Consider the following 21,789-nt stretch of genomic DNA (forward strand, 5'->3'; position numbering starts at 1 on the left):
GGTCGGACTTGGACAAATCCTTTTCCCGCACTTCGACACGATCGAGCAGGCGATCGTGAAGACGTCCCTCACGTGGTACGTACAGTCGCGAACGACAACTATATTGAAAAGCATTAAAATCGTGTGCTGAAGCAGCTGATTTCTCGCTTTTTTTCTCGAAATCCACATATAGCGAACTGATTTGAAATCCCTTGGCGTTCTTTATAAGCGGGCTGTACTGTATTGAGGTGTCGCCAACAATATGGGCCCATCGGGACCACCTACTGGGACCACTGATGTTATGCCCCATCATTCCGAAGCGGCCGGAGTGCATGGGGCCTTTCCCTCTAGATTATCATACTAACTACATGGAGGCTATAGACCACTCCACTAAGGGCTGTTTGGGCGGCGCCATTTTGTTCGACTGCGGTGCCATCTACATACCATGTGTTGCCTCGTCTAAGTCAACCTCTTCAGAAATATGCATCTCAAATTAAAGTGCCTAAAAAAAAAATTATTGACTGATGTTTTGTTTTATTGGTCAGAATTTGAGGGTGTTTAGGCCTATATTTAGAGCCAACCTATACATGGAAATATACAGCACGTCTGGGCATTTGAACAAGTTTGGTTGGCTAAAAGAGGGAAAGGACTCATGACCAATCCCGGTAGCAGCCGCCAAACTGGCCGCTCTCGACAGATTCGGCAGGGTAAAAGAGGGAAAGGGCAGGCGCCCGACCTCGGCGGCAGATGCCAAAACGGCTGCTTTCAGCATTCGGGCAGTCCCGACGGACCGCACCGCCAGAACTGCCCAAACATAGTGCCTACATTTCCCTCGCTTCTCTCACCCAAGTGGAATGGTCTATTGGTGACTCCAGCGAAATCGATGCCGCGTAGCTCAAGAAAGGAGGTCGTTTCGACTCTGTCGTCTGCTATCGCTGCTTGGTTCTCGTAGGCAGCATAGAAACAAACATAGTTTCCAGTAATTATTTTTATGCCTCCGCCGTGTCATTCCTACGCGTTGACTAGAAGAAGGTTTTTACCGTCGAAAAATCGCTTTTCTTTCATATGTAACACTGATTCTATGCTGTAATGCTAGAAATTCATGGTGGTCCGTGTGCTGAACGACGCAAACAACCTCCTTTCGTCTGCCATTTTGCCTGACCTGTGTGCCCCCCATAGTTCGCTGGAGTCGCGAATATAGTCGCTAACAGAATGAGGACGGAACGGCGCGTTTCTCAAATGCCTGGCCTCCAGCACACGCTCCATACCTTCCGCTGTTTAGGTGCGCACGCATACTCGAGGTGTACAAGACATTGAACCTTTGTCAAAGTTGGGAAGCTTACGCTGGAGGCGGGACACCTGAAGCTTCCCTTTCGTTCTCACCTTGTCAGCGACCATGAGGTGCGCAAGTTCATCTGCTTCTTGCACAGGAGTTGCAGTGACGTCAGAGCACCAAGTTCTGATTGGCTGTGATTCTTCCAATCGAGCCGATCCGAGAGCTCGGCATTCTGTGGCCAACACAGCCCCTGCACAACGAGCAGACGAACTTGCGCTCTGCATAGTGTCTGCCCCGGGAGGTCGGCCGAGAGTAGAGCCACTAGATAAGCTATGCTTAGGAGTATCGGCACTTCCTTCCCCGACTGTTTTGTGGGTGCCGCCATTTTGTTTCCTAGTGCGTAGTGGGTGCAATTGACGATACAGTAGGCTCGCGATAATTCAAACCTTATGTTTCATACTTCTGGTTAATTCAAGCCAATTTCTAGATTGGGATTGTCCCGCTATGTTTTCAACGTATTATTAAGCCGGTCATTTCGAACGGCGTTTTCATGTAATTTGTGCTTATTGATCTTGCGGCCCCGTTGACCGCGCTTCTTACCCAGCATCTGTGTGCTGCAGAGAAGCAATACCCACAGAGCTTGCTTCGGAGGGTGTTACTTCTCAGCGGCGCACCGGTGCTCGGCAAGAAGCGCACTCAATGGGGCTAATAGCCCATATCTAATTTTGTTTTGAGGTGTCTGCTGTCTAAACAGTTCACGATAGACAAAATTTTTTAGGAATTTATGAACTTCTCATACATTTCACCAATGTTTCATGTGTGGAATACCTGCTTATGATTAGTAGGCCTGTATAGAGGAAATCATAAAATATCTATCTGCCTTGAATGTGTTGCCATCCGTACATCCGTAATCTTAATCTTATGTTACATCATGAATTTCTGATAATTCAAACAAAATTTGTGGCTTTCCAGAGTTTGAATTAATAAGAGTCTACTGTAGTTATGATTTGAAAATACAACTTGCTAAGCCTTGCACAGCGCCTAAAAGCTTGAGCAATGCCGTTTTAGCTGACAGCAATAGTTTTATGCAACAAGGTGCCTGATGTTCCGCTGCCCTGAATCATAGCTCATCTAATTGCTCTAGCAGAGAAAACACGATGAACAAGATTGGGAGATTTGTATGGCTTTGCTTTAATTTGGATTGATGATTTGTTTCACCACCAGTCAAGAGGAGTGCAGTAAAAGCTTGAAAGACATGCAAACACACGCGCAGACTAAAAAGCACAAGATCACAACGCAATCTGAGTTCGACTGGATCATGTAGCTTTGGTCGATCTCCCTTCCAGTGAAGCGAAGCGTCGATACGGAGCAAACTACTTGCAATTTTGCAGTTGCGATTTTCATGAAATATGTGTTAAGAAAACAGTCAATAACAGTTGATTATGCAAACATGTCACCCGTGCGGAAAGGACCAAGCACCACTCCTGATTGCAAAAATTTGTTCCCACGAAATATTCCAGAAGGCGGGCATATATGCGAAGCGTCTTTGTCGTATTACTTATCTTTCTTGAAGTATACATTTTTTTATGGCATAACTTAACATGTAAAACCCAGTTAGAATGGACTAGTAATTGCTTTATTATAAGTGGTTTATATGATTTACTGCATTGTGCAAGATTACAGTACCACTTGTCTGCCATTATATTTTATTTCACTTCTAGGGGAATGGCTCACAGGGTGGGCTGACTGCGCATAGTGTAGAAAGGCTTGTATGGGATGCTGTAAGGCAAAGAGAGTTAATGTCACTGAATTTGTTCAAAAGGTAGGTGTGTGAATGGTGTCTTACAGTAGAACTCGTTTACATTAAAGACAGTTATAGAGAAGCATTGTTAATGTATACCTCTAATACTGGTATAGTCATCGAAAGTACCAATGGGAGATTTTTTCTGGAGGAGCTGATATTACTATACAGAGGTCCTACTGTAGTAGACACAATAAGGTTGTGTGTTCAGCAACAGCAATCTGTGTCATTCTTTTTGTTTGGGTTGTGCTCGTGGAATCATTGTTTGGAGGCTTTTGTGTGAAGTGTGGTAAGCTCTTTCTGGTACTAGATTGTGTCTTGTGTGATGTCATAGTGTTCTGTGCTTCTGCTTTTACTTTCAAATGCTTTCGGTATATATTTCGCCTAAGGGGTTGGACAAAATGAATGGCCAACCTTTCGCTTTAGCGTTTACTATATCATAACGATGACATCGTAACATCACCAAAAAAGGCAGCATAGAACTGATGTTTCAAGCGTCACTGTCAGTCATCAATCTAAGAACCACATGTAAAGCGAGATTTCAAGAGACTTTTTAGCTTTTTCCTGTTGAAATTGCTTAGAATTTTGACAGCTTAAATGGACTAGTGCAGTATAGTCAGTCATCTTAATTTTTCGTTATTAGCTTATGGCGTGGAGAGAACAGGGTTGTGATGTAGTGTGATTGAATCGCTGTCGTGTCAATTTGATGGACCTTCTGTGCAATCAATGCTTTTCAAGCAGAAGCTTGATTGTGCCATTATGGCCTCGTCACACTAGCTTAAAGGGGCCCTGCAATCATATTTAAGCGTCTACCTTTTTTGCGGTTTCCACGTCTCTTGGGGTTCGGGCAAGCCAGCGGGCACGGAGAAAGTAACTAAATATCAGTGCGTCATATTTTAACCGGACAACGCGAAAACCTCCTCCACCGACGAGGGCGACCTGCGGTACCGAAAGCACTTACTACTGGTCAGAGCCGCTAAAAGTTTCTTTTTAGTCGATATACAAAACATAAGTGGCGCGAACCGTTTCAATTATTTATAAAAGTAGTTTTTGTTCAGTATTTTAGATCAGAAAAGAAACGAATGCAGTTCATAAAGTACGGAAAAAAGAAATGACCCGTCGACATACCCGCCACCGAGCGGCGGAAAAGGCGGCGCATACTAGAAAGGAGTAGTAGGATCAGGCGCCGACACGGAAAGGTCCCGGATGTACGCGGCGGCGCTGCGGTCATATGGGCAGGAAGATTCGACCGGCTCCGAGCGTTCCGAAGGCCTTCGGCGAGAAGCTTTGTCTTGCGGTTTGGCCGTTTCGCGGTATGGCAGCACAAAGTGGCTCCCATTCTGAACTGATCTTTACCCCGTATTTTCTGTCATTTGTGGCCAATAAAGTGTCATGCCGAATTAGAATTTAATCTCGCAGCAAATGCAATGAGAGCCCCTCTGGCTGCCTGCTGCATACAGCCTATCCAGAGCATGTTTTAGTGGCGCCCTCTCGTGCCGTCGACACGGAGTGCAGCAGCCGTGAGCGCTCGATAAGCTCACTACCCCTCCTCTAGTTCAAGGCCACTCTCAAGCAACCAAGGACGTCATGAGGGAGGTTATTTTTTGCTTGTTTTTGTAATTTTAGTTTGCCTATAACTTTTAAAATAAAGGGAATTTCGAGAAAAGAAAAGTTTCACTAAGTTACTACGTTCAATGCGCTCAGGTTCGGTGCAAATTAAAAACCAGTAAAAAAGTTCCTTGCAGGGCCCCTTTAACAAACGCCAAGCTTTATGTGCCAACAAAGCAAAATAAATATTTTTTTTTTTTTTTTTGTGAAAAGGGGGGGGGGGGGGAGCAATCCAAGCACTTTTTTTGCAGTACTGCTTGTTCACAAATATGTGGTTCTGCGGTGATTCAAAGACGTTTAAGCACAAAGTATGTCGTTAGCAAAATACATTGAACGTATCTGCAATCAGTGTGTCTCACTGAACTCAAAAAGATGTTTTGTTTTTACGGCTTACAGGGGTACCCAAATGTGGTGCCTTTTCATCAGTTACATCAGGTACATCAGTTTTGCTCAATAGATTAAGGAAGTATAAAGAGCCTCTTTCATCCCCTCCAAAAAAGTAATTTCTTTTTCTGCAAAGCACCACATGATGGGTCTGAGGCACCACCAGGGTTCCTACGGGACCTTGAAAACCCTTGAATTTGTAAAATGCTGTTTTCAAGTCCTTGAAAACCCTGGAATTTTGGGAGTGCTTAAAAACCCTAAAATTTCGTTATCGTCACATTTGTTGTGTTTCTACAGTAATAACCACGATTACTATATGTTTTCTTACTTATACTAAAGGATTATATGTTTAGATTTCCGGTGAGCAACTTCTATTTTATAGTATCGCAATTAAGAGACATTTAACGGACATTTGTTTAGCAGCTGGCCACATTGAAGTAGTTTTGGTGTTGCGTGTTTCACCACCTTGTGATTTTGCTTTTATTAATTAAAGAAAAGCTTAAACACTTCTTGAAATAAGTAAACGAGTGAGAGGTAAATTCTGGCGTGTTTTTATCCCGTGAATCTGAATATCACGTTTGTTTTCCCCGAAGATGTAACTATAGATGCGAGAAAACACGAAAAACCTCCGACAGTCGTGATGTCATACTAGGATCTTTGTGCCGCCAAGCTCGTGTTACTCGTGTGGGTAGCGCTGGTGATTGCAAGCTTGCCAGCTATATTCCCCCGCATTTACACCAGTCGTGACGTCTCTTTCAAACCTTCTTGAAAATAGCAAGACTGCGTGTGCATAGCTTCATTGTAGATGCGTAAGGGCGGAGATTGCAAAAACTCCTAATACGACGTCGTGCCCCAGGAAGGAGGGGGGCTTCAGCTGTACTTTGGAAATTGATCTTTGCAGCCTCCGTGCACCAAACAAAAAAAAAAAAAAAAAAAATTATATTTGTGATTTTAGAGGTCAAATGAAGACAATTTAAGTGGTTTTCCTCAAATGCAGAACCGCTTTGGTTTCCCTTTAATTTATTTATTAATTTATTACCTGCAGTGTCCAAAAGGGCGTTAAAGTAGGCGGGGACACATATAAATAATGGTCAGGCGTATAATAACACATAATAGCTTTCAGACGTGTTTCCTCGATTGTCAGACTCTTATGTGCTGCGTTTCTATAGCAGGCATGCAGGAATGTGTTGTCAGAGGCTCTTTAAGGAGACAAGGCCATAGTTTCGCAGTTTTGCACGACGATTGATACAAAGCGTCTCTCTCTCCCTCTCCCATGTCCCTCTTTGCCCTGCCTTCCTTGTGGGTCCCCGCGTGTCCATCCTCCCACCACTCTCCTCGCTCCCCATCCTAACAGTGTCAGGCTCATCGGAGTCCAGTGTTTCCGACACGAGCGGCAACAACAATGACATTATCAGGATGCCGCTGCACCGGCCAACCAAACCGGCCCGTTCCGTTTTGTTGGCGGCTGTGGATCTTGGCTCCCTTGAGGAGGTGGAGCCCCTCAGGTCAAAGCGCTCAAGTACGTTGTGCTACGTCCCCAGGACGTCGGGCCCGTTGCCTTGCTTGCCCTGCTCGCCACTTCTCTCTCTGTTGCATTGCCCTCTCCTCTTCTCCGTTGCTGCCCCTTTGGTCTCCTGACAGCGTACATGTTTCTGTGTATGTCCCCACGTTCTGTAGATGTTGTGTGGATGTTTGCAGGACATCTCTGCTGCCTGGGGGCCTCTTCCTTTCTGTTGGTAGTAACCTCCCTTGCAGTAAGCTCAGCTAGAAAAAAAAAAACAGATTTTTTTATTTTTTTTTATTTAACCGGCTTGAAATTACGATTTGTTTGAGCCCCATCAAAAATAGCAACTAGCTTAAGTAGCGATCGTAAGGAAGAAAACAGTGAGAAATGGACAAAACAGAGATGGTGATGCATGTTGTTCTTTACTCCCTTTATAGCTGACTTTCAGCTGCATGTCATGCTTAGAAGAACAGTCATGACCGTTTGCAGGTTCAAAAGTTTTGTTTGATGATAGCGAAATGGTTGAAAATATTCTGCCAAGGACGTTTGGAGAGGTTCTTTCCATCGATCTCTGCAGTGAAGTTTGGCCAAGTTTGGTCTCATTTGTGCAGTTCACTTCAGGAAGAGCTTTACTGACCCCCTTGTTTTTTGGCTGCCTCTGCAGACATCCTTAATTTTCGCTTCTTTTTTTTTTTAAACTTTCTGTTGTCCCAGTTTATCTTTTCCGTTTACACTTTCCTTTTTGATTAAAATTTGCTAATGTAACTTTGCCATTTAACAATGTGCCTAATTTTTCTGGCCCCGCCCTAAAATTTCTCATCCTGCGAGCTGCTCGCCTAGTTGCATCTTTGCTTTTAGTGCACTAGGCTCGCTATCCTCCCTCTTTACCAACTCTGCTCATGGGTGCCGTCTTTCTTTGTGTTCTTTTTTGCACACGTAGCCAGTGTTTTGGTGCCTGTGTGTTGTGGTTTTGGCACCGACCTGTGGCGTGCTGTGCCAGTGTGTGTTTCACGAGTGTGCCAACTCTGTGCAGTTGGGTTGTGACGTCTCTGTTCCCGCCCTGAAGCGTTCTCTTTCGCTGCCCTGGCACTGGCCAGACGGGGCCAGGGTTGTTTGAACTTGTGCCACAAATTAATTAGGCCCCGTGTTTGTAATTTGAGGTTTTCCGCATCTGCGAAACCTTTTGGACTCGCTTAACAAAGGTCCGACAAATAGTGGCGGGCACTTTCGCCTGCTGCTCACTATGCGTAGCGCAAGTTCGTCTGCTTCTTGTAAAGGAGTCGCAATGATATTAAAACACCGAGCTCTTATTGACCGATTGAAAAAAATGGTTGGTAGACCTGAATGCATCTAACATTGCGGTCCACCCACTATCCTTTCAATCGGAGCCAATGGGAGCTCGGCATCGTTCTGACGTCACCGCAACCCTAGCACAAGAAGCAGACGACTTTCTCTCCGCATAAAGGTGGTTGCGTTTTGTCCAGCACGACAACACACGGGAAGTCCCAAAGCGGTATCCATTGTAAACTCGGAAGCTTGCCGCAGAATGGAGTTTTCAAACTTTTCTTTATCTCGAGTAGCCCGCACCTGCCCTGAGTGGCAGTTGAGGAACACCTTTCAGCATTGATGCAGTAAAGCAGTACAGAAGCCTACGCAGCTTGTAAATAATAATAATGAACATATTAGGGGGAGTGTTTTGCTCATAGTTATGCATTAGACGCTCAGGTCTTCTAAAATAGGGCTTAAACTGAAAAAGCACATGGGGGACGGGGTCAAGCAGGAAAAGTCATGAACTTGAAGTTTCCATGGGGGCACTCTGAGGAACCCCTAGCTCCGTCGGCACCCTGTTCAGGAACCCAATCGGCAGAAGGAAACGCGCAGCAATCCCATCTGTGGGCACTCTCAACGATTTCGGTTGCGAGGACAGAAAGGGTGACCGTCCAATCTACCGTTCGCTGTAAAGTTTTAACCTACTGTGTGCAACTGCTAATGGGTGTGGTAATGCCTCAACGCCTTCAAAAGACAGAAGGTGACCCCCTTCGAAGGACCTGTTCGTTTTACATTTTGTCTGCCACATGTTTTCTGCGGTTTGGCATGCAATATTGGTGTGATGTGACTCTGTTTGTTTGTTGTCTATTGGTGACGTCTGTGTGTTTTTGTGCATGCCCTAAAACTTGCGTTGCTGCCCTAGCATAGTGACAGAAGCCAATTCTTTTATAACTGTAGAGGTTGTTAAAACAAGTGGCTTCTGTAAGAAATCACCAAACTTGGTGACTTACACTTCTCTATGGTGAGATTGACCTCCATTGGTTGTGCTCCTGTTGCCCTCTTCTACTAAGATTTATTTCTTTGCTTATTTCTAGACATTCGAGACGTTTGTTACTTAACAAGTGGTGGTACAATTTATTGAATGCTTTGAACGAATGCAACTTCTGCATCAGATCTTGCAGGTACATTCCTGTAGGTGACTGTTTTTGGGGTAGTGGTAATAGCATTCAATAATGTAACTTTTTTTTTTTTGCATTTGATTAATTTTTTTTAAAGGCATGCATTACATGCATGCTTTTGCATGAGGGTGAAAGCAAGAAATTTTGAAAAGTAGTGAAAATATACATGATCTATAATTGCATATACATTCATCTAAACAAATATATAACTGGTAATCAATGTTGTGATATATGGTATATTAGTGTTGGGAAGTATTTCAAATACACTGTACTTAAAGTACTACTTCAAGTAGTTTTAGGAAAAATTTACTTTACTTGAAGTGCATTTTCTGGGTATGTGCTTGTACTTTACCTAAAGTATTTTTCGTCGAGTACTTTCCAAGTGAAGTACCACTCCTAACTTCCAAGTTCATCCCCAAAATTTGGTCTTGTTAAACTTGTATCACAAAATGATGCTTAACTTTGTTAACTCTGAAATAATACTGGGAGGATGGTCTACTGTCACCAGAAATGCGAGCAGATGACACATCGCTCCGTTCGTACTGGGATCGGCTTTTCTGCTGCATTTTAAACTCCCGCTATTTCTCGATCGGTCAGTGCAAGCGAGAAGGTTAAAAATATTAAGAGAGGACTCTCGTTCACCTGAGAATTGATTGCTTAAGCTATGAATATGACATCACGCCCTCTTTTAGTAAACCCCTTGGGTGCAAGTCTGTGTAAGTGGCGCCAAATTCAGAAGTCTGAGGGACTTCTGGATTTAGTTCCATTTCCGAAAATAATTACTCTGTGACCAGTTGACTTTATCCAGTATTTGCCACCATTTCCGAAAAAAACTCCTGCACCCCTGATCACCCCCGAGACAATGCATACCCATAAATAAAAGCATTATAGGGGAATGAAAGGGCATCATGAACGATTATGTTAAAAAGTACTTGTACTTTGCTTTGAAAGTATGTTGGATTTAGAGTGCTTCAAGCATGTTGTGCCAGGTGTACTTACTACTTGAAGTACATCACCTCTCATTTACTTTGCACCTTTCTTCAAGTATATTTTAGGTGTACTTTACCCAACACTGAGTATATATACATATATACAACATTATTAACAAGTGAACTGTCAATACTAGAAGTATATCGACATGAAATATTATAAAATATGAAACTCAAGGTAAATACCTAGATCTATTTTTCACTACTGAAAAAGTGACAACATTTTCAGGGAGACTACGCTAGTAATTTTTGTTTCAAAATCTTGCTTGCTGCGAAGCATAGTGGTGAGTTCAGCAGCATTCTTCGCAGATGATCAGCATCTCTTGCGAACAACAAGATACCCACCCGTTCAGGGGGCTAAACTTCTGCTACAGAAAAGTTTCTCAGCATTCTTTATTGTACCTGACACTCAAAATTTGCTTGACTGCTATCTGTGTTACTTGCTTCATTCTGCAAGAGCTAAGCAAGGAACTACTAAGATAGGTGTCTGCTTTGCTTGGCAAATAGCAAAAGAAATAATACAACAGCAATTCGGCCGTGACTAACTCCTGTGCAGCAGCTGCTATACTCATGCTTTTGAATGTGCTTACCATTGAATGCAATGCAAGGTGAATGTCCATAGCACAGTTGTCTTGTGTTGTCCAGCTACCATTGGCCTTCCACTTTTTGCATTTCAAGAACTTTTGCTATAGGTCTTAAACTCACCCCATTCTTTTTCTGCATGAGCTGGATGCATTTGAAATGTTTGTGCAATGAGTTTTTAAGCCTCTGTGAGACCACAAACAACCTTGTCTTGGGAGTATTGAGAGACAGAAGCTAAGAGTAAGCCATTTTGAGAGCCTTTTGAAAAGGATTCATAACTAATGGTAGGATTACTTTGCTGATATGAAGTTCACAGTGGGCAGCAAGTATGGCAATTTTAGTCCTGCTTCTTGGAATATTTCTTTTGTCCTAATGTTTGCAATATATGGAGTGTCACAGTTGGCATAAGTTAGGTCCATATCTGTAAATTTCATAATAAATGTCACAGCTTGCCTTTTTTTTTTAAAAAAAAAGGGGAAGAAAATAAGAGCTAAATCTTTACAGGAACTTGCTATTAGGGAAGCAACTGGGGTTTAACCTCATACAAGCTGTTCTGCAGTGCTATAAGCAGGTTTATTTATTAGTACAGTGACGCTACTTCATTCATCATTCATTTAGCTGCAGTGCTACATGTCAGTTTCGTAAATGTTTCCATGTTTGCTTGACTTTAGGCATGCATCACTTTGTTGCCGTGTGTGTTTGCTGCAATCAAAGCGATTTGTTCCTAACTCTGCGAAGAAGCTTTTTCCTCTGCCTTTTCTGGGCCATGGGTATCGCTTATTAATTTTCCTGCATGCTTGCCTAATGCAACACTCCCCGACTTGAGCCGACCAATGGGGAGCCAAGACCACGCAAGACTAGGTTTCGACGACGCAGTTAGCTACAACGAACAAGCTGTAGTAGCTGCATAACTTCTACAAAGCGAGTTTGAAACTGCTTTGCCAGGTTAGGTAATCGTTCGAGCATAACTCTTTGTTGACAACTTGTTTTTTCTCAGCCGTAACTGTGCCACAAGGTCTGACTGAAGAAATGCTTGCCCAAAATAACTGAAAAGAAAAAAAAAGAAAGTTACCTGAGGTTGAGGAACACAAGTAAGAAACAGACACATTCAGGGGAAATTTAGTGTTTTAGTCTGGCTTTTAATCTCTCTTTCTTTCTTTTTCTTTTTTTTTTTCTTTAGAGGGGGGGGGGGGGGGGGGGGAGATGCCACAGGACATTCAAAATGAATTTTACTTTGTCGGCTGGAGCACAGAGCACTCGGAGGGGGAGTATTGTGTGCCCTGACTTTTGGTATTCTCAGGGAAAGGTTTTCCCTTTGTCGGCAAAAATGCACGGAACCTGAAGAGTGCAGTGCATGTTTGTCAACAAAAGGAAAGAGAGCTTGTGCGCCTGTTCGGGGAATTAGTCGCCTGCTCGTTTTTAGCGGATGGCTGAGATGGATGCATGCGTGTGTGCACGAAATGCAGCTTGTGCAGTAGGACAGTTGAGAAGTAGTATTTTGGTTTCTCTTTGTGAGCTCACTTTGAAGTAAATTCCACCCTTGCACCAGAAATTTGTTGGGCCAGTGGCATTCTTGCAATCCCTCTTTTTCCTTTCTCGTGGTCTCCAAGAAAAAAAGGTTGAGGAATTGGAGCATTGCCCGGTGTAGATTCAACAGAATTTAAATGACCCTACCATTCCATGAATAAATTCACACAAATAAAAAGAAATAGGTCTGTCAAAAAGTTAGAAGGAAGGACTCGATAGAATGTACCCTTCTCACGGCAACGTCAGTTTTACCGAAATGGTTTTCATTACATCAGTATCTTCACAGTAGCCAGGCAAAACATCATGGTTGTTTTGGTACGCAGGAGAAATTAACTTAACAATTAAACATCTGTGCCTGTATCACTAATATACTTCACCTTTGTCTCATTGTATCCATATCCTCTATATATCTGCCTTTACTGTGGAGGGGCTCTATTTTATATCTTGTTTTGCACCACACTTTCAACTAAATTTCAGAATCTCCTTCCTCCCAACCGCTGTATTATTTACACGACCCCACCGTCGGCATTTCTCAGTGTTCACTGTCACAGTCAATCTCGCCAGGGGCGGATTTACGGGTTGGGCTTGGTGGAGGTCACCAAAGAGACCTGACATCACGGACGGATGTCTTGTCACAAACAGACGTCAATGTCTCGTCACGGACGGATGCCTTGTCACGGGGGAAGCGTTGCCTAGATCCACCATAAAATACTGGGGGAGTGCCTATCCTACTTCCACTGAAAACTGAGTTAATCTAGACATGGGCGCTTGTCTGGTCAAATTGGGCACTTCACGTATAATTAGCGGAATTCCCGAGTTTGGGAAATGTTAATAGTGGGCACTTGTACAAAGTGGGCACCTCTGCGGTATTTTACGGTATATTGTAAATTTTTTCCTAATTGAAGCTGTTGTATGTCTATTATTCCGTATAAAAAGATGCCCTTGGGTTGTGGGGAGGGGGGTCACATCGCGTCGCTTCACCTCTGTTCCCCAACTTAAATTTCCCCTTTATCTTGCTCGGCGTTTCATCTTTCGCCGTCTAAACCAGGGTCGCAGACTCGTGGATTCCTCTTGACATAACCACCGCTTTGCAGTCAGCTCCAACGGCTTCACCAACGCCTCGGCCGTGGACTCCCCGACACCATCTCCTCCCGGCTCTCCTATCTCGCTCCGGCCGCCGCCGCTGTCCGGAGACGCGGTCAACAACGGCAGCGTCGCCAACGGCAACGCCAACGGCAGCGCGGTGAAGCCCCCCGCGGAGGAGCCGCACGTCCGCACGCTCTCGTCGTTCGGGGCCACCATGGAACAACTGCTGCAGGCCGGCTTCCACCGCTGGGGCCTCTTTGTTGCCCGCAACCCCCTCCTGGTGCTCATCGCCGCGCTGGCTGTGAGCGTCCTCCTGTCTCTGGGTCTGCTCAAGTTTACTGTGACTACGAACCCCGTGGACCTGTGGGTGTCACATAGCAGTCTGGCCAGGAAACACATGAACTACTTCAACAGTCACTTTGGGTGAGCCTCTGCTTTGCCTTTCTTTTTTGACGTGGAATATGTTTATGGGCCCGATTTCGTGTGAAAAAGTTATGTGCGGGCCGAGGTAGCTTAAAGTTAACTTGGCCCATAGCAGATAATGCTTATGTTTATGTTTATTTATTGATGCCTGCCAAGAGCAACGTGCCTTCCCAGTGGTGCATCGCAACACAGACAAAAAAGAAATGCACACGTGCACATCAAACGCTTTAACATTATACACACAAAAATGCCAGACAAAGTAAAAAAAAGACTTAATATTGCATATTTTATATAGTTCTGACAGTGCTGAGTTTTTAAAATAGCTTGAAGGCATACACATGTCCATGGAAGGTGACGAAACACCATTAAACGAAGCTTACATTCGGGTGACGGGCGAGAGCTGGGAGTGCCCGTCGACATAAAACAATTCCATTGACCTCAAAGAGCAAGCTGCCATAGGCTTAAGGGGCAGCACTGCTTCTAGAGTTCTTTTTTTTTTACATAACTTCTTATTCAGTTCAAATCAAATTTACATAGCTTATCTGCTGTTACATCTGACTACAAATACGTACTTGGTCTTGATTTGACCTAGCTTGTTCTGTTGATATTGAAAGTTTAATTTGAAAAGATTATAGGAAGGATTATAGGTGCACTAAAGACGCGTCTGAGATAGTCTGTTCTTGGTGATAACTCATTCTGATAGAAACTTACAAGTCCCAGAAATGAAAAAATTATGCTCGTGCGAAGTTTATTTTCCTACTAAAAATGTGATAGAAGTTTGTGCCATGCCCCTTTCTAAGCGGAAAAACCTGGAGCACAGAATTCAGTGGAGGTGCCGGCAGCATGACGACGAGCGTGCATCACCCAATTGCAGGCAGAGGAGGTGCAGGCAGCGGTGACGCATCTGCTGGATTTTGTGCTCTAGATTTTTCCACGTGGGAAGGGGAGTGCCACAAATTTCAATGAAATTTTTAGTAGGAAAATAGACGTCGCACAAGCATAATGTTTCGATTTCTAGGATGCTTGGAGCCAGCAAGATAAATTATCAGCAAGAACAGACGACCTCAGAAACATTCTTAGTGCTCCTTTAAGACAAATTGAAATATTGAAATAAAAAATAAACATATATCAGTATGCTTAAAGGTCTGCGGAATCCAATGAGGTAAAATTGAAAGTTCTAGAAGGATTTATAGGCTTTTTACGATACTTTTGTATTTTGCAGTTTCAAAATGATTTATTGCAGGATACCTAAGAGGCACCTGAAAAAAAGCCTAATACCATGTTTAATATGTTTTTACTCCTTATTGCATACATCACATCACACATACACCTATGAAAGCAGATGCATAGCTTTTGGTGAATAAACCATTGAATGCTTTTGGTGAATAAACCCCAATCACTGTATGTACAAGTGGAGATATGGCTTCCATAAAATAACAAAATCTGTAAATACTGGTTCACTCAGAAATAATAACAAAAAAATTCCACAGACCCATTTTACCTTGTTTCCAATACACTATATCAAGAGAAGAGAGACTTATTTCACAAAAATGCTTCAGGACAAAATGATAAATGCCTGCCAAGCGTTAAAAAAAATATATATATTTTTGTGTTTTTAAGGGCATTGTTTCCCCTCAAGCATGCAGACCCACACCTAAACGCAAGTAATCGTAACTAATCATAATTAGCAAGATTTACCAAGCGGCACAGCGGGAATCAAACCCTTGACCATGTGACCCGCAACTAGTCACCTTTACTCTGCACCACTTAGAGAAGGCGAACAGGAGCTCAAGCAGCTAGACTAACTAAAGGGAGCCTGTGGCAGTAAGCGACAGTTGGCGCGCGCAGGTGGCTTCCGAATGACAAAGTGTGCTTCTCCAGGTAATCTTGCGATACCATGGGTTTATAAAAATAATCAAGACAAGTTTTTATTTTATGCGTCGGTATAAGAAAGCTCATTTTGACAAAAACCCGGTGGTGCCCTTTGTTTATCAGTGCAGGGGAGATGGGGAGAAGGAGTGGGAGAGGGTGATGCGTGCAGCACTCCCATTGGTCCGAAGTGCTGACGTCAGCATACGTCAACCTCTCCCTCTCTCCCTGGTGCCGACAAACTGACAGACACCGCAAAGTTTTCGTCAAAACAAGCCCCTTTGTTTTCGGCAAAATCAGGCGCGCAGCTGGCGCAAAGCCAGAGAGGAGGAGGCGCCGCACAACACCTCCTAGATAACCAAGCCATGGTGCTGAATGAAGCGTGTACCAACACTTTTGTACAGTTAGTGCTGCAGACGCCGGCACCGCACGCGCGGCGTCTCTCTCCCCATTGACATTACGCAATGCTGTGCGCTCTTCGGCGGCCACCGGCAAAAGATCGCGCCACTGTCCTTATTAGTTGGAGTTCAGACTTCACATGGGTCGTACCCGTGTTGTAAGTTCGGAAGAGGACCAGCAGGAGTACGAGGAGCGTCGGCGCGCCCAAAAGTGAGAATGGGCACGCCGCCAATGTGAAACCAGCAAGAAGGGGCAATGCGCCAATGTGAAACCGCCGTTGCGGCTGCTCCCAGCCCGACATAGCAAATCCCACCATAGCGCCAGCTTCGCCGGACTTCCCTCTTCACGAGGTGGAAGGTCTCTCAATTTTTTTTTTTTACTTTGTTTTGGGTTTTGGGTTGAAGTGTGGAGGTCATTCACCAGTTTGCCTGCATATTTACCCTTTCATAGAAGTGTTTTTTTTTCCTTTTCTGGCCAAGGAGTGACAAACAAACAATGTTGTAATTATCTTCTGTTTTTGGCATCTTGCCAGAAAAATGGAAATTTAAAACATTTATCTTGGTAAATTGCTGTTCTGGTACCTCTACCAGAACAGCAATTGATTGCACCATTGATTTTGGCATTTTTTTCTCTTGTTACAGTCCTTTCTACCGGGTGGAGCAGATAATCCTCCGTCCCAAGAACCAGCAGTTCTTTGTGCTGGAGACGGATGGAGTAAACAGAACATTTGGGCCGGCATTCGAGAAGAATTTCATGATGGAGGTGGGTTATAAGCTTTTGTACCACCTACGTAAAGGTTTCATTAGTGTATTTCTATGTATTTATGATTTGAGATCAGCGGTGTTGTTTACTGTAGATCACCCTGATTCATCATATATGACCAGTCATCTTCATATTTGTAATGAATTATTTGTACATCTATATATGCGACAAATAAATGCTAAAACTGTCACTTGTGATACATTATCAAGTGACACCGTTTTGTTGGAGTCTTTATCTTGTAGGGTTACATTTAAACAAAGTGTTTCTTACCACACCCCGATATATTTACAATGCACATTACATGGGGAGGGGGGTTTGTATTATTATTTCCTGCCACATATCATTTTTACTATATGGAACGTGACTATGGAACCTTTCCAGCGTTTATCACCTAGGCAGGAACTGTCAAGTCACTGGGCTGGCAGTCAGTGTCTGATATTTTACAGAAAAGAGCTAGTGAATGTGCTTAGGACATGTTCCACAGCCCAGAGGACAAAGATAGTAGTGTGCATAAGGCAGTAACTAAAATCGTCTGTACTGTTGTGCCAGTAAGTGCAATGCTGCAAGTCTCAACACTTCTTGTAAAAAAAAAAAGAGAGAATTCTGACATAAAAAAAAGAGAAGCATGTTTCTTTGTTTTAAATCAGATTATTTTGATATAAATACTGTAGCTAGAAATAAAGTTATTATTTATCTTTTGATGCACCTTTAAACAAGTCACATTGATCAATCAATTCGTCAGATTACTTATTGAAAACTGTAAGGGACCACCGCCTCGTCAAGCTTTTTAGTCTTTTGTTTTGGTCCGTCTTTCAAACCCTGTAACAACAAAAAGCAGTTTGATTCTTTTTTTTTTTTTATGTGAAAAAGCTTTAATAGCATTTTTTTTCAATTTTGTTTTGCTTGCTATATGGCATTGCTTTTCTTGTTTCTGTTTCTTTCTTTTGCATTATGGGTTCCTTGTAATAAAACACTACGTAACTGACACAGTGGAAGATAGGAAGGAATGCTCAATGTCCGGATTTTCTCAGAAGAGCACTGCCTTTTGCTCGTGTACATTCTGCCACAGTCAGTCTCGCTTGATGATTATTGGATTTAGACACAAAGCAACTGCAATTAGAAAGTATCAAATGAGAGGGAAACTATAAGTAAAATACTAGATATTTTAGGAATTATTTGTGAGGGAAAGGTTGGATGTAAATCATAAGTGCAAAACTGGTGTGATTTAGAATCGCAATCTACATCATAATTTAAGTTGCAATTTTAATTGCCTCGATTTTTATTCTCCATCCTGCCGTTTTCTTCGTCGAAGTCTTTACTTGGCATCCGTCATCGGTAACATCGTCACTTGTGATCATTAGCGGCAGCGTGTTGCCCCGTAAAGTGTTTTCTCATAGTGCGAGATGACGAAACGGTAAATTGACTGCCGTTTCGTGTCTCCTCGACAGGCCCTGAGGCTGCAGCTGGCAGTGGAAGCAGTGGTGGGCAGGCTGCGTCTCGATGGGACGCCGATCCACGAGTTGGAAGAAGAGGTTTTGGATCCGAAGGACGTGAAGAACGTCACCATTCAGGACGTCTGCCTGTCCCCACTGTCCCCGCTGAACAGGCACTGTTCGGTGCAGAGCATCTTCGCCTACTACCAAGACGACCCGTCCAAGCTCAACCTGACGGACAAGTTGGATCCGCTCTCTTACCTCAAGCACTTCGAACACTGCAGCAAGTAGGCAGACCTTTCCTTGGCACAACTCGTCCCGGTCCGAGTTTGATTTCATGGAATGCTGACCCGTAGTTGGGGAAGGGCACGTCTCCCTTGAAAAAAAGTCACTCTGCTGTGTGTTTGTTCAGCCAGTGGGAAGTTAGTTACCTCAACTTCTTTTAGCGTAACAATGATTAGAAAGTCAAATTCTGTCTGAATTTTATTAAAAATTTGAATTATGCAGGAAATTAGAGGGAAACACCAATGCTAGTAAGTAAATATAAGGGAACTGTGCTTATTTACGCTTATGAGTCCTGTCGGAGAACTGACAATACCTTCTAGTAGTTGCTCACTTCTGAGTTGTAATAAAATTGCAAATGAAGTCCTACGGTTCAGGAGATGACAACGATGGGAGTGGCTATCTAAATCTTTTTGATTCTACGAGTAGAGTATAGCAGTGCTGCCAATTTTCGCTTCTTCATAAGGCCAGCCATGTTTTCTGTTTGAATTTTAAACTATTTACAGTTAACCTAATAATAGACAGTCAACCAGATATTTTGGGTTTGTTTGGAATAGCCAAATGGATTATGGGAGTTTGGATTAACGGCAGTGTACGGTATAGCCAAGAATCAAATCATTATAACACTTCTTTCCTCCTCTTATTTCCCCTCAAGAACTCCGTCTGACGTCAACTGCTTCGCCAAGTATGGAGGACCGATCGATGACATCTCCCTGGTTCTGGGGGGATTCAATGGGAGTGACTTTCACCTGGCCTCTGCTCTGGTAATCACCATACCGGTGAACAACTTCAACGACGTAGAGAAGAAGTACCCTGCCCTCGCCTGGGAGAAAGAGTGAGTTTCCCTCAATTTTGGTCACAAAGCGGCAGGCGGTCACTACATCACAGAGGAAAAGCTTTACTTGTGGGACCGGAAAGTTGTAAACGAATTGCAAAATTTACGTGTTCCATTTCACAACGAACTGCAGAAGGCTATTCGAGTAGTCAAAGCGAGTCCAGTGCCATGTGAGTGTCACGTGACGTTCAGGAGAGGCACGGAGACAGGCGGGGCGCGTAGTCACGTGGTACGTTCGTAGCTCTGGATTGGCCGAGATGTCTCGTAACGTCTGCTGCTGTGTCTACCATAACGTGTAAAGGAGTGCGGCACATAAATCTGCAGTCTATCATGGTTGGTTTGTAAGCATGCATTAAAAATGCCTACCCCGGCACTTGAGTTGGACCGTGTAAGCTGATTTCAGTACAAAGATTGTCTTTAAAGTTGAAACAACTTCCGTTTTGTTGCCGACGATTACAGGTTCGTCAAGCTCATGAAGAACTACAACAACACCGAGGTCATGACTGTTGCCTTCATGGCTGAGGTGAGCGGCGCTCCTCACCTTCTTTTCTGTATTTGTTGTTGCTCGTACGCGTGACTTACTTCGCCCCTTTGCTTGTGTGTCCGTCAGAGATCTATCGAAGACGAACTGGAGCGAGGCAGTCACTCTGACGTCGTGACGGTTGGCATCAGCTACGTCATCATGTTCGCCTACATCGCCATTGCGCTGGGCGACATCAACAGTTGCAGTAGACTTTTGGTGAGGCTGCTTGACTTTTCTTTAGACCGACGAGTTGGGGTGGTGTCTTGACGTGCATTGAAGTCTGTCCCAACTCGAGATTGGAGCCTTTTAATTCTTTTATTTCAGTTTTGAAGTGTCTGCAGTTTCGAGAGTGATGTAGGAAGAACACGGGGTGTAATACTCGCCAAACAATGGTGTTACATATAATTAGGGTTCCGCGTTTTCGGTTTCTATTTTTTCAAAATTCGGCGTACTTTTTTCGGTGTTTATTTGAAAAACGAATTTACGGCTTTTTTCGGCGTATATTTATGCCCACAAAAGTTTATCGGCTTGTTTCGGTGAATATAAAATAAACACCAACCGACACTGGATCAGATGATCCTTCTAGCTCTGATATTTGTGATCACTCAAAGAATAACGGCACCGATACACTGAAAAATAAATAGACACTTTATTTGGCAAATGTGTGCAACTGTAAAAGAAACAAGAAAAAAAAAAAACTCAGAAGTACAAACAAGTCCGATACAAAGCCTATGCCAAAAAAACATGGAACTTCACCTTCTGTGCATCAGGATTATGTGATCTTATTATCGTGCACACACGTGTACTTTAGCTTTTCCAGGTTCTCGATCGTTGATCCGGACTCTTGTTTCCTGTTAATATGACCCTGAGCTTTGAGAATGCCCACTCACTGGTCACTGGCAGGCTGATGAGATGAAGCACTGCCTGAGCCAAAATCGGCCAATCAACCAATTGTGACCGCCAAGAAAGACACGCTGCGACGTTTTGAAGCGCAACACAATATGCAGAGCTTCCACGAAGTCAGTTTTCCTTACAACAAGTTCGAAAACACGCTCGTACATGGCGAAGTCATTACGCATTTCAGACTTCACGTTCCGATCGATGATGCGCGCATTAAACCAAAACGTCGTGATAGCATCCGTGTATCCCATACATTCGGACATGTTTCGATAGACACTGTCTTTCCACTTTTCTTGCCACGGCTCTGCGGTACGACTGGAAGGTCAAAGTGACCTTCTCCGGTTAAAACTGAATTTTAGAAAATGAATTCGACATACTTTTATCGGTTTTTATCGGTTAAAACCGAAAATTACGAACCTAAAAACTGACCTTTTTAGGTTAAAACTGAATTTTTTAAAAATGAATTCGGCGTACTTTTATCGTTTTTTATTGGTTTAAACCGAAAACTCCGAACCCTACATATAATAGAGAAATGCTTCTTAGTGCAGTCTGCTACTTGACAAATTTGACTAATTTAGAAGGTTACTGGGAGGGCAGGAGCAAGTGAAGAGTGTTTTGTAGTTAATCCAGCAGAGAGGAGGCAAGCTGAAAATGTTCTAATGGAAACTAAGTTTTCACTTAATTAAGGGGAAGATGGGGCACTTCTGCATTTGAGAAAAAACACTTCAATTGCGTTCATTTGGCCTTTAGAGTAACAGAAATCACAATTATGTTTCATTGCGACGCGCCGGAGAGCCATCGGAGCAATTTCAAAATAGGTCCGAAGCCCCGCCTCCCCAGCCTTGGGCAGCCACAAGATCCGTCGATGACGTCACATACAGCGACCGTCTTTTACGTTTTCTCGTGTTAAACAATACTTGCGCAGCAAATGGTTTGGATGTTCGGGTTCACGGGGTAAAAATACACTAAAATTCACTTCTAACTCGTTTTTTTTCAAGAACCTCCGTAGCTTCCCTTTAAGGTAAAGTGACACGAAGCTTAAAAAACAAACTACGCCAGTAAGCTGAAGAAAGAAAAACAATTTAAACTACAAAGAGAGGAAGAGTCTTTTTGGTTAGGCTGAGGCTTCACTACAGTAGTATAGGAAGTATTCACTGGCGGCCATAGCTGTGTGCGTGAC

The 21,789-nt window shown here is 43.5% G+C and overlaps 1 protein-coding gene across 3 annotated transcripts in view; it reads left to right on the forward strand.

Annotated features, from left to right (window-relative positions):
- Positions 1-21,789, forward strand: part of LOC8050645 (NPC intracellular cholesterol transporter 1) — a 108,135-nt gene that overhangs the window by 59,448 nt on the left and 26,898 nt on the right. The window contains exons 6-13 of one of the 3 annotated variants that reach the window (XM_029968666.4): positions 5,061-5,099; positions 6,403-6,567; positions 13,192-13,606; positions 16,516-16,636; positions 18,085-18,356; positions 19,007-19,186; positions 19,646-19,709; positions 19,797-19,925. In XM_029968666.4, coding sequence (XP_029824526.2) covers positions 5,061-5,099; positions 6,403-6,567; positions 13,192-13,606; positions 16,516-16,636; positions 18,085-18,356; positions 19,007-19,186; positions 19,646-19,709; positions 19,797-19,925 — 1,385 coding nt within the window. The remainder of the gene's footprint in view (positions 1-5,060; positions 5,100-6,402; positions 6,568-13,191; positions 13,607-16,515; positions 16,637-18,084; positions 18,357-19,006; positions 19,187-19,645; positions 19,710-19,796; positions 19,926-21,789) is intronic. The other 2 variants (XM_029968672.4, XM_029968677.4) reach the window with 2 other exon arrangements.

This window comes from Ixodes scapularis, unplaced genomic scaffold (assembly GCF_016920785.2).
Source record: "Ixodes scapularis isolate PalLabHiFi unplaced genomic scaffold, ASM1692078v2 PGA_scaffold7__128_contigs__length_106722199, whole genome shotgun sequence".
NCBI lineage: Eukaryota > Metazoa > Arthropoda > Arachnida > Ixodida > Ixodidae > Ixodes > Ixodes scapularis.